This window comes from Oncorhynchus kisutch, linkage group LG21 (genome assembly GCF_002021735.2).
Source record: "Oncorhynchus kisutch isolate 150728-3 linkage group LG21, Okis_V2, whole genome shotgun sequence".
NCBI lineage: Eukaryota > Metazoa > Chordata > Actinopteri > Salmoniformes > Salmonidae > Oncorhynchus > Oncorhynchus kisutch.
In genome coordinates this window covers 23074423-23089446 of record NC_034194.2, presented here as the reverse complement: position 1 = coordinate 23089446, position 15024 = coordinate 23074423, and the positions used below count along the sequence as shown (strand labels likewise).

The 15024-nt window shown below is 44.6% G+C and overlaps 1 protein-coding gene across 2 annotated transcripts in view; it reads right to left on the bottom strand.

Annotated features, from left to right (window-relative positions):
* Positions 1–3459, bottom strand: part of LOC109866717 (spermatogenesis-associated protein 7) — a 55550-nt gene extending 52091 nt beyond the window's left edge. The window contains exon 1 of one of the 2 annotated variants that reach the window (XM_020455524.2): positions 3373–3459. Coding sequence is in view for 1 of the 2 variants with exons in the window: in XM_020455522.2 (XP_020311111.1) it covers positions 3217–3241 (25 nt within the window). In the remaining variant the exon portion in view is untranslated. Of the gene's footprint in view, positions 1–3216; positions 3325–3372 lie in introns of those variants that run through there. The other variant, XM_020455522.2, reaches the window with a different exon arrangement.
* Positions 3460–15024: the final 11565 nt, after the last annotated feature.

Sequence of the window (15024 nt, the reverse complement as noted above, 5' to 3'; positions counted from 1 at the left end):
CTTGTAAGCTTCCGGGTTAGAGTCCCGCACCTTGAAAGTGGCAGCTCTACCCTTTAGCTCAGTGCGAATGTTGCCTGTATTCCATGGCTTCTAGTTGGGGTATGTACGTACAGTCACTGTGGGGACGACGTCCTTGATGCACTTATTGATAAAGCCAGTGCCTGATGTGGTGTACTCCTCAATGCCATCGGAAGAATCCCGGAAACATGTTCCAGTCTATGATAGCAAAACAGTCCTGTAGTTTAGCACCTGCTTCATCTGACCACTTTTTTATAGACCGAGTCACTGGTGCTTCCTGCTTAAATTTTTGCTTGTAAGCAGGAATCAGGAAGATGGAGTTGTGGATGGATTTACCAAATGGAGGGCGAGGCAGAGCTATGTACGCGTCTCTGTGTGTGGAGTACTGGTGAACTTGAATTTTTTTCCCCTCTGGTTGCACATTTAACATGTCGATAGAAATTTGGTAGAACTGATTTATGTTTCCCTGCATTAAAGTCTCTGGCCAATAGGAGCGCCACCTCTGGGTGACTGGTTTCCTGTTTGCTTATTTCCTTATACAGCTGACTGAGTGCGGTCTTAGTGCCAGCATCTGTCTGTGGTGGTAAATAAATAGCCAGAAAAAGTATAGCTGAAAACTCTCTAGGCAAGTAGTGTGACCTGCAATTTATCACAATATACTCTACTTCAGTCAAGCACAATCTAGAGACTTCCTTAGATTTCGTGCACCAGCTGTTGTTTACAAATATGCACAGACCGCCCCCCTCATCTTACCGGAGTGCACTGTTCTATCTTCCTTGTGCAGAGTATATCCCGCTAGCTGAATATCCATGTCGTCATTCAGCCACGATTCCGTGGAACATAGGTTATTACAGTTTTTGATGTCCCGTTGGTAGGATATTCGTGATCATACTTCATCTAGTTTATTGTCCAATGATTGCATGTTGGCGAGTAGTATTGACGGTAACGGCAGCTTTCCCACTCTTCTTTTCTGGGTCCTCACCAGGCATCTGGCTCTTTGTCCTCTGTACCTGCGTCGCTTCCTCTTGCAAGTAACGGGGATGTTGGCCCTGTCGGGTGTTTGGAGAATATCCTGTGCGTCTTACTTGTTGAAAAAATCTTTGTCTAATCCGAGGTGAGTGATCGCTGTCCTGATATCCAGAAGCTCTTTTTTGCCGTAAAATACGGTGAAAAAAACACATAAATAGCACAATTGGTTGGGCGCCCGTAAAACTGCTGCCATTTCTTCCAGCGCCATTTTGTCTTGTAGGAACTGGTATGAGGATAGTTTATATAAAGATATAAGAACGATATTTGCATAGGATGTGAACCAGATCATAACTTGTGTACGGTGGCCTCAGAGGGACATGAGTGAGTAGACTTAGGTAATGTATGGGCAGGTTGGCATTTATTGGTTGGCATTTACCTGGAAGCCACTAGCTAGCATAGCCACAAAGTCATTAAATCTGATTTTAAACCTAACCTTAACCCTGATCTTAACCAAACTGCTAACCCTAATGCCTAACCTTAAATTAATACCAAAAAAGCACATTTTCGATTTCATGAATGTTTACGATATAGCAAATGTTGACTTGGAAGCAGGCCCATCTAGTGCAAATCACTCAGTTCTGCCTCCAGGGCAAGATTCATAACAATAAATGGCAACCTACAATTTATTGTGGCTAAAACCATTACTTAGAGATTCACTAACTAATGATCATGCTGAAACATTGTTTAACAGCAGTAATGTAATGTATACAGTATTATAATGCTAATGTTATGCACAATGATTAGCTCTACGAACACTAGCTACAAACCCACACAAACCTGCCCACCGTCTCTCTTGGCAACCATAGCCCCACACACAGACAACAACACACATATCCACCCACACACACACTCAATAACCCCAATGCACACGCACACATGCATTCACACACACATGCATTCACACACACACACACACACACACACACACACACACACACACACACACACACACACACACACACACACACACACACACACACACACACACACACACACACACACACGAAAACAAACGGATATATGTCTGTAGTCATTGTTATTGCTTGCCATTCACCCTAACAGACCTCTGTGATACTTTGGCATTAGACTGGATTAGGTGCAGCCACTGGAAATGGTCTCCATTGGCACCAGAATAAACAACATAACCTTGGTAACAGTGGCACTGACCGATAATTGTCTGATTATTGTGAAAAGCAGTTCGATACGTAAATAGAATGTGTTGGATTAACACAGGTATTTTATATCTCCACATTGCTGAAGCAAATCCTACACAGGATTATTAATATTTTGGTCTCGATTAGATGTAAACCAAAGAGTAGAGAGACAAAAATGAAATCATACAGTGTAGAACACTGCACAAGTAATGGGGCAAGGTAAATGAGCTATTATGTGAACATGAGAACATGAAGTGTGTGTGTGACTCCTATAAAACAGATTCCCTGCACATTTGGATCTCTGATTCCTACTGTGTGTGTGTGCTTGGCTTGCAGCCGTGCTTGTGCGTGCAAGCTATAGTGACGCGAGTGATGAGGAACTGTTAGATCTAACACACCTACACCAGTTGATTCATCTAACAGATGTGTGAAACAATGAATGTTTGAAGTGAATGATGATATAAAAGGACAAATAGATAGATGACCTGTTTGTGTACGTGAAAAAAACAACACAATTTGAAGTGCTACAATAATTACATTGCGTTTCAAGCTATGCAGAATTCACGGTATGGTACGGCACTGTAACATGTTTCAGATCACAAGCTGGAATTCATAACAGCGTAGGCATTTCAGTGGTGCACAGATTGTCAAACTGGGTGTCAAGGACATGAGTGTCCCTCCATGTTGAAATTGGAAAGCAACATTTCACAGCAGAGAGATTTCACATCACTACATGGGATCAGAACAATGTTAATGCAGTATATGGTCATGCACTTGTGACACTAGAGTCATTTCATGTATTGTATGTGAATGTGATTAGGCTTGTGTTGCCTTCATCTGTCATCTACCTATAGTGCAGTGCATGCTACAAGTAGATGCCGTACATTCACTGATGGTGCTGAATATTCACTCTAATTACAAGATATTATTAGCTGAGCCAGAAGCACTTGACTGAGTTGTCAGTCAGTCTAATGGCACCGTTTTTAGAAAGACGGAGTGACGGTTTCCCACTGACCTCTGTGTTGGACTATCATCTCCATCTGCTCCAGTCAAGGGAGAAGGAAATGATCCACAATGAGACGTGTCTAGCCCTGACTCAAACCCAAACACAAATACTCAATGTTGAAAGGACAGCACAGAAAAAATACAACAACTGAGGTATTGTACTCACAGCTCAGGTGTATTCAGGTGAGACTGTGGGGTATGGCATCACCAACTCCATGAGGACTGTGTCAGCCAATAAATAATGAATGTTTGTAGTGAGTATTGTAGGTTGCCATGGGCTGCAAGGCTCCAAAGGGAAATAGCTGACCAAGGGGATTGTGGGTATGTGAGTTGTGTTATTTTTTTAAAGCCTACTTATAAAGCAAATGGCATGAAGATTATCAGGTTAATTTGCTATAGGCTATGTAGAATTCCAAAAGAAAAACTATACCTCATGTCTTTTGGTTTTCACAAGGTTGTGGCCCATAAGGCTCTAGCCCATAGAAATTCCAGTATCTGTTTGATATAAAGAGTTAAAAGAGACAGTGTTAGCTATTTTATGTTGTTGTTAGTGTGTAGCATTCTTAGGTCTAGTGTGAAAAGTGGGGTTTCGTGGGGACATAGATCTGAGAGGCCAAGCCCCTCATGTGCTCCTCTCATTTCAGCCCCGTATTGATTAACCTGTCACAACTCATGACAGCTGTTTGTGAAGCACTAATCTGGAGGGAGATTGGAAGGTTAACAAAAAACACAGTCCAACTTCTAATTCAAAAACCTGGAGGAGATAGATCTCTCAAAGACAGACGATCAGGTTTGTGTGTGTGTGTGTGTGTGTGTGTGTATGTGTGTGTGTGTGTGTGTGTGTGCAAAATAATCTTCCTTTGCCAGGTGAACATCTGCTACTTAGTGTCCTTACTGCACAGCCAGCCAAGGCAGAGAGAGTGAGCTAGCAGACTTAACCCTTTCCTCACTAAAACATGTGTGTATCGGAGTGGGATTTGATTAATTATACATTTTTGGTTACACAGAGTTATGTATCATATGTATCTCGAAAATACAGTGCATTTGTAAAGTAATCAGACCCCTTGACTTTTTTCACATTTTGTTCCATTTACAGCCTTATTCTAAAATAGATTATTCTCTCATCAATTACACCATAATGACAAAGCAGAAACAGGTTTTTAGAAATTGCTGCAAATTTGAAATATCACATTTACATAATTATACAAACCTTTTACTCAGTACTTTGTTGAAGCACCTTAGGCAGCGATTACAGTGTTGAGTCTTCTTGGGAATGACGCTACAAGCTTGGCACACCTGTATTTTTGGAGTTTCTCCAATTCTTCTCTGCAGATCCTCTCAAGTTATGTCAGGTTTGATGGGGAGCCTCACTGCACAGCTATTTTCAGGTCTCTTCACAGATGTTCGATCGGGTTCAAGTACGGGCACTGGCTGGGCCACTCAAGGACATTCAGAGACTTGTCCCGAAGCCACTCCTGCATTGTATTGGCTGTGTGCTTAGGATCTCTCTGTACTTTGCTCTGTTCATCTTTCCCTCAATCCTGACTAGTTTCACAGTCCTTGCCTCTGATAAACATCCCCACAGCATGATGCTGCCACCACAGGATTGGAAAAAGTACCCAATTTTCATACTTGAGTAAAAGTAAAGTTACCTTAGTAGAAAATGACACAAGTGAAAGTCACCCAATAAAATACTACTTCAGGAAAAGTCTACAAGTATTTGGTTTTGAATGTACCTAAGTATCAAAAATTAAATGCAATTGCTAAAATATACTCAAGTATCAAAAGTAAAAGTATAAATCATTTAAAATTCCTTATATTAAACAAACCAGACGTCACAATTTTTATTTTTAAATTTACAGGGGCACACTCCAACACTCAGACATAATTTACAAACAAAGCATGTGTTCAGTGAGTCTGCCAGATCAAAGGCAGTAGGGATGACCAGGGATGTTCTCTGTTTAGTGAGTCTGCCAGATCAAAGGCAGTAGGGATGACCAGGGATGTTCTCTGTTTAGTGAGTCTGCCAGATCAAAGGCAGTAGGGATGACCAGGGATGTTCTCTGTTTAGTGAGTCTGCCAGATCAAAGGCAGTAGGGATGACCAGGGATGTTCTCTGTTTAGTGAGTCTGCCAGATCAAAGGCAGTAGGGATGACCAGGGATGTTCTCTGTTTAGTGAGTCTGCCAGATCAAAGGCAGTAGGGATGACCAGGGATGTTCTCTGTTTAGTGAGTCTGCCAGATCAAAGGCAGTAGGGATGACCAGGGATGTTCTCTGTTTAGTGAGTCTGCCAGATCAAAGGCAGTAGGGATGACCAGGGATGTTCTCTGTTTAGTGAGTCTGCCAGATCAAAGGCAGTAGGGATGACCAGGGATGTTCTCTGTTTAGTGAGTCTGCCAGATCAGAGGCAGTAGGGATGACCAGGGATGTTCTCTGTTTAGTGAGTCTGCCAGATCAAAGGCAGTAGGGATGACCAGGGATGTTCTCTTTATTAGTGTGTGAATTGGACCCTTTTCCTGTCCTGCTGTCACATTCTGACCTTAGTTCCTTTGTTATGTCTTTGTTTTAGTATGGTCAGAGCGTGAGTTGGGTGGGTTTTCTATGTTTGTTTTTCTATAATTTGTGATTTCTGTGTTCGGCCTAATATGGTTCTCAATCAGAGGCAGCTGTCAATCGTTGTCCCTGATTGAGAATCATACTTAGGTAGCCTGGTTTCACTTTTGAGTGGTGGGTGTTTGTCTTCCGTTTCAGTGTTTGTTACCACACGGGACTGTTTCATTTATTCACGTTTATTGTTTTGTTCCAGTGTTCTGTTGTGTTTGATGAAACATTATGGACACTTACCACACTGCGCATTGGTCCTCCGATCCTCTCGCTACTCCTCCTCCGAAGAGGAGGACGAGATCCGTTATAGAAACACCCACCACCAAAGGACCAAGCAGCGTGGTAACGGGCAGCAGCAGCAGCAGCAGCAGCGAGATCAGGACCCCTGGACATGGGAGGAGATTCTGGACGGCAAGGGACCATGGGCACAGCCGGGAGAATATCGCCTCCCCAAGGCAGAGCTAGAGGCAGCGAAAGTCGAGAGGCGGCGTTATGAGGAGGCAGCACGGCAGCGCGGCTGGAAGCCCGAGAGGCAGCCCCAAACATTTCTTGGGGGAGCACACGGGGAGTGTGGCGAAGTCAGGTAGGAGACCTGCGCCAACTTCCTGTGCTTACCGGAGAGCGAGAGGGACTGGGCAAGCACCGTGTTATGCGGTGGAGCGCACGGTGTCCCCAGTACACGTGCTTAGCCCGGTGCGGTACATTGCAGCGCCTCCTATCTGCTGGGCTTGAGTGGGCATCGAGCCAGGTGCCATGAAGCCGGCTCGGTGCATCTGGTCTCCAGTGCGTCTCCTCAGGCCGGTGTACATGGCACCAGCCTTACGCATGGTGTCCCCGGTTCGCCAGCACAGCCCAGTGCGGGCTATTCCACCTCGCCGCACTGGCCTGGCTACGGGGAGCATTCAACCAGGTAAGGTTGGGCAGGCTCGGTGCTCAAGAGCTCCATTGCGCCTTCACGGTCCAGTCTATCCGGTGCCACCTCCACCCACCAGCCCTCCGGTGGCAGCCCCCCGCACCAGGCTGTCTCTCTGTCTCCTCCCTACAGGTGTTCCCGCCTGTCCAGCGCTGCCAGAGCCTCTCTCATCAATTACACCATAATGACAAAGCAGAAACAGGTTTTTAGAAATTGCTGCAAATTTGAAATATCACATTTACATAATTATACAAACCTTTTACTCAGTACTTTGTTGAAGCACCTTAGGCAGCGATTACAGTGTTGAGTCTTCTTGGGAATGACGCTACAAGCTTGGCACACCTGTATTTTTGGAGTTTCTCCAATTCTTCTCTGCAGATCCTCTCAAGTTATGTCAGGTTTGATGGGGAGCCTCACTGCACAGCTATTTTCAGGTCTCTTCACAGATGTTCGATCGGGTTCAAGTACGGGCACTGGCTGGGCCACTCAAGGACATTCAGAGACTTGTCCCGAAGCCACTCCTGCATTGTATTGGCTGTGTGCTTAGGATCTCTCTGTACTTTGCTCTGTTCATCTTTCCCTCAATCCTGACTAGTTTCACAGTCCTTGCCTCTGATAAACATCCCCACAGCATGATGCTGCCACCACCATGCTTAACCGTAGGGATGGTGGCAGTTTTCCTCCAGACGTGACGCTTGGCATTCAGGCTAAAAGAGTTCAATCTTGGTTTCATCAAACCAGAGAATCTTGTTTCTCATGGTCTGTGTCCTTTAGGTGCCTTTTGACAAACTCCAAGCAGGTTGTCATGTGCCTTTTACTAAGGAGTGGCTTCTGTCTGGCCACTCTACCATAAATGATTGGTAGAGTGCTGCAGAGATGGTTGTCCTTCTGGAAGGTTCTCCCATCTCCACAGAGGAACTCTGGAGCTCTGTCAAAGTGACTATCGTGTTCTTGGTCACCTCCCTGACCAAGGCCCTTCTACCCCTATTGCTCAGCTCTAGGTAGTTCCAAACTTCTCCCTTCTCCTTTTAAAAATGATGGAGGCCACTGTGTTCTTGGGGACCTTCAATGTTGCAAGCATTTTTTGGTACCCTTACCCAGATCTGTGCCTCGACTTAATCCTGTCTCAGAGCTCTACAGACAAAAGTAACAAAATGTAGAAAAGTTAAGGGGTCTCAATACTTTCCAATGAAGTGTATGTGCTCTTGAGCTTCGACATTGCCTTCTAAATTGCCTCTCAAGGGATTAATAAAACCATATTGAATTGAATTTACTTTAAAGATATGGACCAAAGGGGCAAAAGTTTCATCCATTTGACTTAGGATTGATATATGGCAGGTTTGATGAATGGATGATGTGTAAGACCCACCACAGGGAATATCATTATTCCAGATATCTCCCTTCACCCTTCCTGGAGGGATAAGAGGAGGGGTGGTCTCATGGTTATCTTCTCCCTCAGACATACATCCCCCCCTGGGAAAGCTTCCTCATATTCCGAGGAACAGGATGTGTCAGTGCCTCCAAAACGATCCCAGAGACAGCAACATGAAAAGACGGAAGGTGCAGAGTCACGAGCATAAAAACAAACCGAGCAAATGGAATGATACATGACATAACCTTCTGCCATCAATACACAGCTGCATCTGGAAAATAACACAATCTTCAACACTTTCAAGGTTCTAAGTGATACACGAATAACCATATTATTCATATGTCTGTTGGGTTGGAATTCAATCGGTAAGTTGGTTCACAGTGTTGGAAAAAGTACCCAATTTTCATACTTGAGTAAAAGTAAAGTTACCTTAGTAGAAAATGACACAAGTGAAAGTCACCCAATAAAATACTACTTCAGGAAAAGTCTACAAGTATTTGGTTTTGAATGTACCTAAGTATCAAAAATTAAATGCAATTGCTAAAATATACTCAAGTATCAAAAGTAAAAGTATAAATCATTTAAAATTCCTTATATTAAACAAACCAGACGTCACAATTTTTATTTTTAAATTTACAGGGGCACACTCCAACACTCAGACATAATTTACAAACAAAGCATGTGTTCAGTGAGTCTGCCAGATCAAAGGCAGTAGGGATGACCAGGGATGTTCTCTGTTTAGTGAGTCTGCCAGATCAAAGGCAGTAGGGATGACCAGGGATGTTCTCTGTTTAGTGAGTCTGCCAGATCAAAGGCAGTAGGGATGACCAGGGATGTTCTCTGTTTAGTGAGTCTGCCAGATCAAAGGCAGTAGGGATGACCAGGGATGTTCTCTGTTTAGTGAGTCTGCCAGATCAAAGGCAGTAGGGATGACCAGGGATGTTCTCTGTTTAGTGAGTCTGCCAGATCAAAGGCAGTAGGGATGACCAGGGATGTTCTCTGTTTAGTGAGTCTGCCAGATCAAAGGCAGTAGGGATGACCAGGGATGTTCTCTGTTTAGTGAGTCTGCCAGATCAGAGGCAGTAGGGATGACCAGGGATGTTCTCTGTTTAGTGAGTCTGCCAGATCAAAGGCAGTAGGGATGACCAGGGATGTTCTCTTTATTAGTGTGTGAATTGGACCCTTTTCCTGTCCTGCTGTCACATTCTGACCTTAGTTCCTTTGTTATGTCTTTGTTTTAGTATGGTCAGAGCGTGAGTTGGGTGGGTTTTCTATGTTTGTTTTTCTATAATTTGTGATTTCTGTGTTCGGCCTAATATGGTTCTCAATCAGAGGCAGCTGTCAATCGTTGTCCCTGATTGAGAATCATACTTAGGTAGCCTGGTTTCACTTTTGAGTGGTGGGTGTCTGTCTTCCGTTTCAGTGTTTGTTACCGCACGGGACTGTTTCATTTATTCACGTTTATTGTTTTGTTCCAGTGTTCTGTTGTGTTTGATGAAACATTATGGACACTTACCACACTGCGCATTGGTCCTCCGATCCTCTCGCTAATCCTCCTCCGAAGAGGAGGACGAGATCCGTTATAGAAACACCCACCACCAAAGGACCAAGCAGCGTGGTAACGGGCAGCAGCAGCAGCAGCAGCAGCGAGATCAGGACCCCTGGACATGGGAGGAGATTCTGGACGGCAAGGGACCATGGGCACAGCCGGGAGAATATCGCCTCCCCAAGGCAGAGCTAGAGGCAGCGAAAGTCGAGAGGCGGCGTTATGAGGAGGCAGCACGGCAGCGCGGCTGGAAGCCCGAGAGGCAGCCCCAAACATTTCTTGGGGGAGCACACGGGGAGTGTGGCGAAGTCAGGTAGGAGACCTGCGCCAACTTCCTGTGCTTACCGGAGAGCGAGAGGGACTGGGCAAGCACCGTGTTATGCGGTGGAGCGCACGGTGTCCCCAGTACACGTGCTTAGCCCGGTGCGGTACATTGCAGCGCCTCCTATCTGCTGGGCTTGAGTGGGCATCGAGCCAGGTGCCATGAAGCCGGCTCGGTGCATCTGGTCTCCAGTGCGTCTCCTCGGGCCGGTGTACATGGCACCAGCCTTACGCATGGTGTCCCCGGTTCGCCAGCACAGCCCAGTGCGGGCTATTCCACCTCGCCGCACTGGCCTGGCTACGGGGAGCATTCAACCAGGTAAGGTTGGGCAGGCTCGGTGCTCAAGAGCTCCATTGCGCCTTCACGGTCCAGTCTATCCGGTGCCACCTCCACCCACCAGCCCTCCGGTGGCAGCCCCCCGCACCAGGCTGTCTCTCTGTCTCCTCCCTACAGGTGTTCCCGCCTGTCCAGCGCTGCCAGAGCCTTCCTCCTGCCCAGTGCTGCCGGAGTCTCCCGCCTGTCCGGCGCTGCCAGAGTCTCCCGCCTGTCCGGCGCTGCCGGAGTCTCCCGTCTGTCCTGCTCTGCCGGAGTCATCCTTCACTCCGGCGCTGCCGGAGTCGTCCTTCACTCCAGCGCTGCCGGAGTCTCCCGCCCGTCCGGCGCTGCCAGAGTCTCCCGTCCATTCGGGACCCATTGCTAGGGTCCCCAGTCTGAGGTCGGCGGCGAGGGTCGCCGCTCGAAAGAGGCCACGGAGGCAAAGACTATGATGGGGTCCACGTCCCGCACCAGAGCCGCCAGCGCGGACAAACACCCACCCAGACCCTCCCCTTTTGCGGCCGGAGTCCGCACCTTTTGGGAGGGGGTGGGTTGTCTATGTTCGTTTTTCTATCATTTGGGTTTTCTGTGTTCGGCCTAGTATGGTTTCACTTTTGAGTGGTGGGTGTTTGTCTTCCGTGTCAGTGTTTGTTGCCACACGGGACTGTTTCGTTTCTTCACGTTTATTGTTTTGTTCCAGTGTTCTGTTGAGTTTGATTAAACATTATGGACACTTACCAAGCTGCGCATTGGTCCTCCGAACCTTCTCGCTACTCCTCCTCAGAAGAGGAGGACGAGATCCCTTACACCTGCTTAGCATTCAAAATGTAACGAGTACTTTTGGGTGTCAGAGAAAATGCATGAAGTAAAAAGTACATTGTTTTCTTTAGGACTGTATTGAAGAAAAAGTCAAAACAATAAATAGTCAGAAATATACATAGTAAAGTACAGATCTAAAAACGACTTAAGTAAAAATACTTTAAAGTACTACTTAAGTACATTACACTACTGTTGGTTAATTTAATACAGTGCATTCCTTCCATTACACTAATAACCTTTAGGTATTGTCCTGGGTTGGCCAGGGTCAGGCCTTGTTATGTCCCAGCTTTGGCCACTCCTAACAGGGTTATGATAGGGACAGAAGTCTGGAGCAGTGCTGATGGCAGGCGGTTGATAATTTGTATTAGAATTTCAGGGTGCGTGTCTCACCCATATGCCAACACAATAGGGTGATACATGTAACTCTAAAAAATACTAATATACCCTGATACTAGTAGCACACACACAAACAGTCAGAGAGAACTGAGAATATTACATTACCAACAATCAAGTGTAAATTCCCCACCCCTGCTCCATGAAATCTGGCACAGTCTAAATTGAGCTGTGATTCGTAGCTCACTTACGCTTCCGTGCCCAGATTCAAAAAACACTTCTTACACAAAGACTTTAGAACCTCCGTTAAGAAAAGTTCACAAGTTCATAAGATAGTTTGGAAGTGCAATTCCTCAGACTTTTCTTAAGAATTTATGATTTACTCACCTCAAATATCTTCTTACGAACTTCTTAACTATCTTATTAAGATGATTCTTGCTATCTTAACCGAGCTAGTGGGCAATCATGTTAGCATATTTCTTATTGACATTACTGGTCTAAAATAACTCACTTTTTGGGAACAGTCCTCAAAACTGTTGAACCAGACATATTGATCCTCTCAGATGAAACTGAATCGGATAAACAACAATTTATAGTCCTTGCTGCAAACCAGCAACAATATATATATATTCTCATGCCGTGGAAGGATGAATCCCAACCAACCTTCCAACAATGGCTTAATTTTAAAATCTAGGGTCTGTTTATTGATTCTCTTCCCTCCCTATAATGACCTTATTGCACCTTTTCTTTTCTTTTATCAAACCATCTCTCTTCCAACATACTTTAATGAAAATATATATTTTCCTTCATTAATTATACAATACTTAATTCATTAATTTAACAATGTTAGCTAACCAAATCTCAATTTAACAGCTTTAAGAATATAGTAGAAGTACAGCACTGTTCCAAAAAGAAAGAGAGCTGAGGTTTAAGAGGCAGAACACAACAACACAATAAACTTCAACATCCATTTACACCAGCTGATAAATTAGCTTTTTAAATTCCAAAGCACTGCGAGTATTGATGTATCTACCCCATACAGGCATGTGTTTGAAAATGTGAAAGGGATTTGATGGCACTTGTGTGAGAATGTGAATTATATACACTATCAGCACTGTGAGTGTGTGTGTATGTGTGTGTATGTGTGTGTATGTTCATTGAGTATATACGTACACACATTCAATCTAGTGTGCATTTATTTCAGTGGGTTGTTCATGATGAGATAGATTTTCAAGTGTTCAGTGCACTGAGCGGGAGATAAAAGACCGTCAACTGTGAAGCTGAAATTATTCTTTTTGAACTAAGTTCTCTTCCAAACCTAGTGACTGGAACACTCAGGACATCAAACACTCACACACAGTAGCGGTACTGAAACACATACATTAAAGGGGCAATCTGCAGTTGTTACATACATTATAATAGAATGATACAGTGGGGCAAAAAAGTATTTAGTCAGCCACCAATTGTGCAAGTTCTCCCACTTAAAAAGATGAGAGAGGCCTGTAATTTTCATCATAGGTACACTTCAACTATGACAGACAAAATGAGGAAAAAAATCCAGAAAATCACATTGTAGGATTTATAATGAATTTATTTGCAAATTATGGTGGATAATAAGAGACTTGTCCTGAAGCCCCTCCTGCATTGTCTTGGCTGTATACTTAGGGTCATTGTCCTGCTGGAAGGTGAACCTTTGCCCCAGTCTGAAGTCCCGAGCACTCTGGAGCAGGTTTTCATCAAGGATCTCTCTGTACTTTCCTCCGTTCATCTTTGCCTCAATCCTGACTAGTCTCCCAGGCCCTGCCTCTGACAAACATCCCCACAGCATGATGCTGCCACCACCATGCTTCACCGTAGGGATGGTGCCAGGTTTCCTCCAGATGTCACGCTTGGTATTCAGGCTAAAAGAGTTTGGTTTCACATCAGACCAGAGAATCTTGTTTCTCATAGTCTGTGTCCTTTAGGTGCCCTTTGGCAAATTCCAAACTGGCTGGCATGTGCCTTTTACTTAGGAGTGGCTTCTGTCTGGCCTCTCCTCCACAAAGGCCTGATTGGTGGAGTGCTGCAGCGATGGTTGTGCTTCTGGAAGGTTCTCCCATCTCCACAAAGAAACTCTGGAGCTCTGTCAAAGTGACCATAGGGTCAGCTCCCTGACTAAGGCCCTGTTACCCCAATTGCTCAGTTTGGCCTGGCGGCCAGATCTAGGAAGAGTCTTGGTGGTTACAAACGTCTTCAATTTAAAATTGATGGAGGCCACTGTGTTCTTGGGGACTTTCAATGCTGCAGAAATGTTTTGGTACCCTTCCCCAGAACTCTGCCTCGACTTAATCCTATCTCGGAGCTCCATGGACAATTCCTTCGACCTCATGGATTGGTTTTTGCTCTGACATGCACTGTCAACTACGGGACCTTATATAGACAGGTGTGTGGCTTTCTAAATCATGTACAATCGCATTTACCACAGGTGGACTCCAATCAAGTTGTAGAAACATCTCAAAGATGATCCATGAAAACAGGATGCACCTGAGCTCAATTCTGAGTCTCCTAGAAAAGAGTCTGAATACTTATATAATGTATTTCTAAAAACCTGTTTTCGCGTTCTCATTATGGGTATTTTGTTTAGATTGATGAGGATTTTTATTTATTTAATCCATTTTAGAATAAGGCTGCAATGTAACAAAATGTGGAAAGGGGGAAGGGGTCTGAATACTTTCCAAATGTACCGTATGTAAAACGGTTTACAAAATGATGGCACATTTAAGGTAGTTGTCATTCTTAGCACTGAAATTTGAGCAGTGAGGTTAATTTCTTCCCACTCCTTGCTCTTTTCCTCAGGTTGAAGCACATTGCTAACCCCCAGAAAGATGCAAAAAACTTGGGAACCACCCAGCCACCAGGAAAATCATCTTGTTCTTGGAGTTTATTCACAAGGTTAGATAGAGAATAGCATGTGTGGATCTATTTCTATCATGCAGAATTGTAGCTAAGCATGTAACCTGGGAAGCTCATTCAATAATACAGACATGGGTGATTTATGTCCCAGGGGACTAAACTGTGCAAGAAAAGATGAAATTACATTTTTAGAGAACAGTTTGTCAGAAGAACACCACTCTGCTCACTCAGAGGCCCCGTCCAAGTGCACAGACATTGGTTCTGTAATGCTATGCTAGGCTATCGATAAACTTACACAAACGCTTGGATTGCTTTCGTTGTAAAGCATAATTTCAAAATCTGAGACGACAGGTGGATTAACAAAAGGCTAAACTGTGTTTTGCAATATTGCACTTGTGATTTCATGAATATGAATATTTTTTTGTAATATTATTTGACTGTGGCGCTATGCTATTCAGCGGTTGCTGATGACAATTATCCCGGTACCGGGATGGGTAGCGTCAAGAATTAAGCACCACCGCATATGTTCAATTGGTCAGATTACCAGAATATAGTTAATTTCCCCCCACCTTCTGATGTTCCCAGAATCTCTATGTTAACCAAGGGATTTTCACATTTCACATCAGTAGGGTAGAGAGAGGAAAACGGGGGGGGGAAGAGGTATTTATGACTGTCATAAACCTACCCCCAGGCCAACGTCA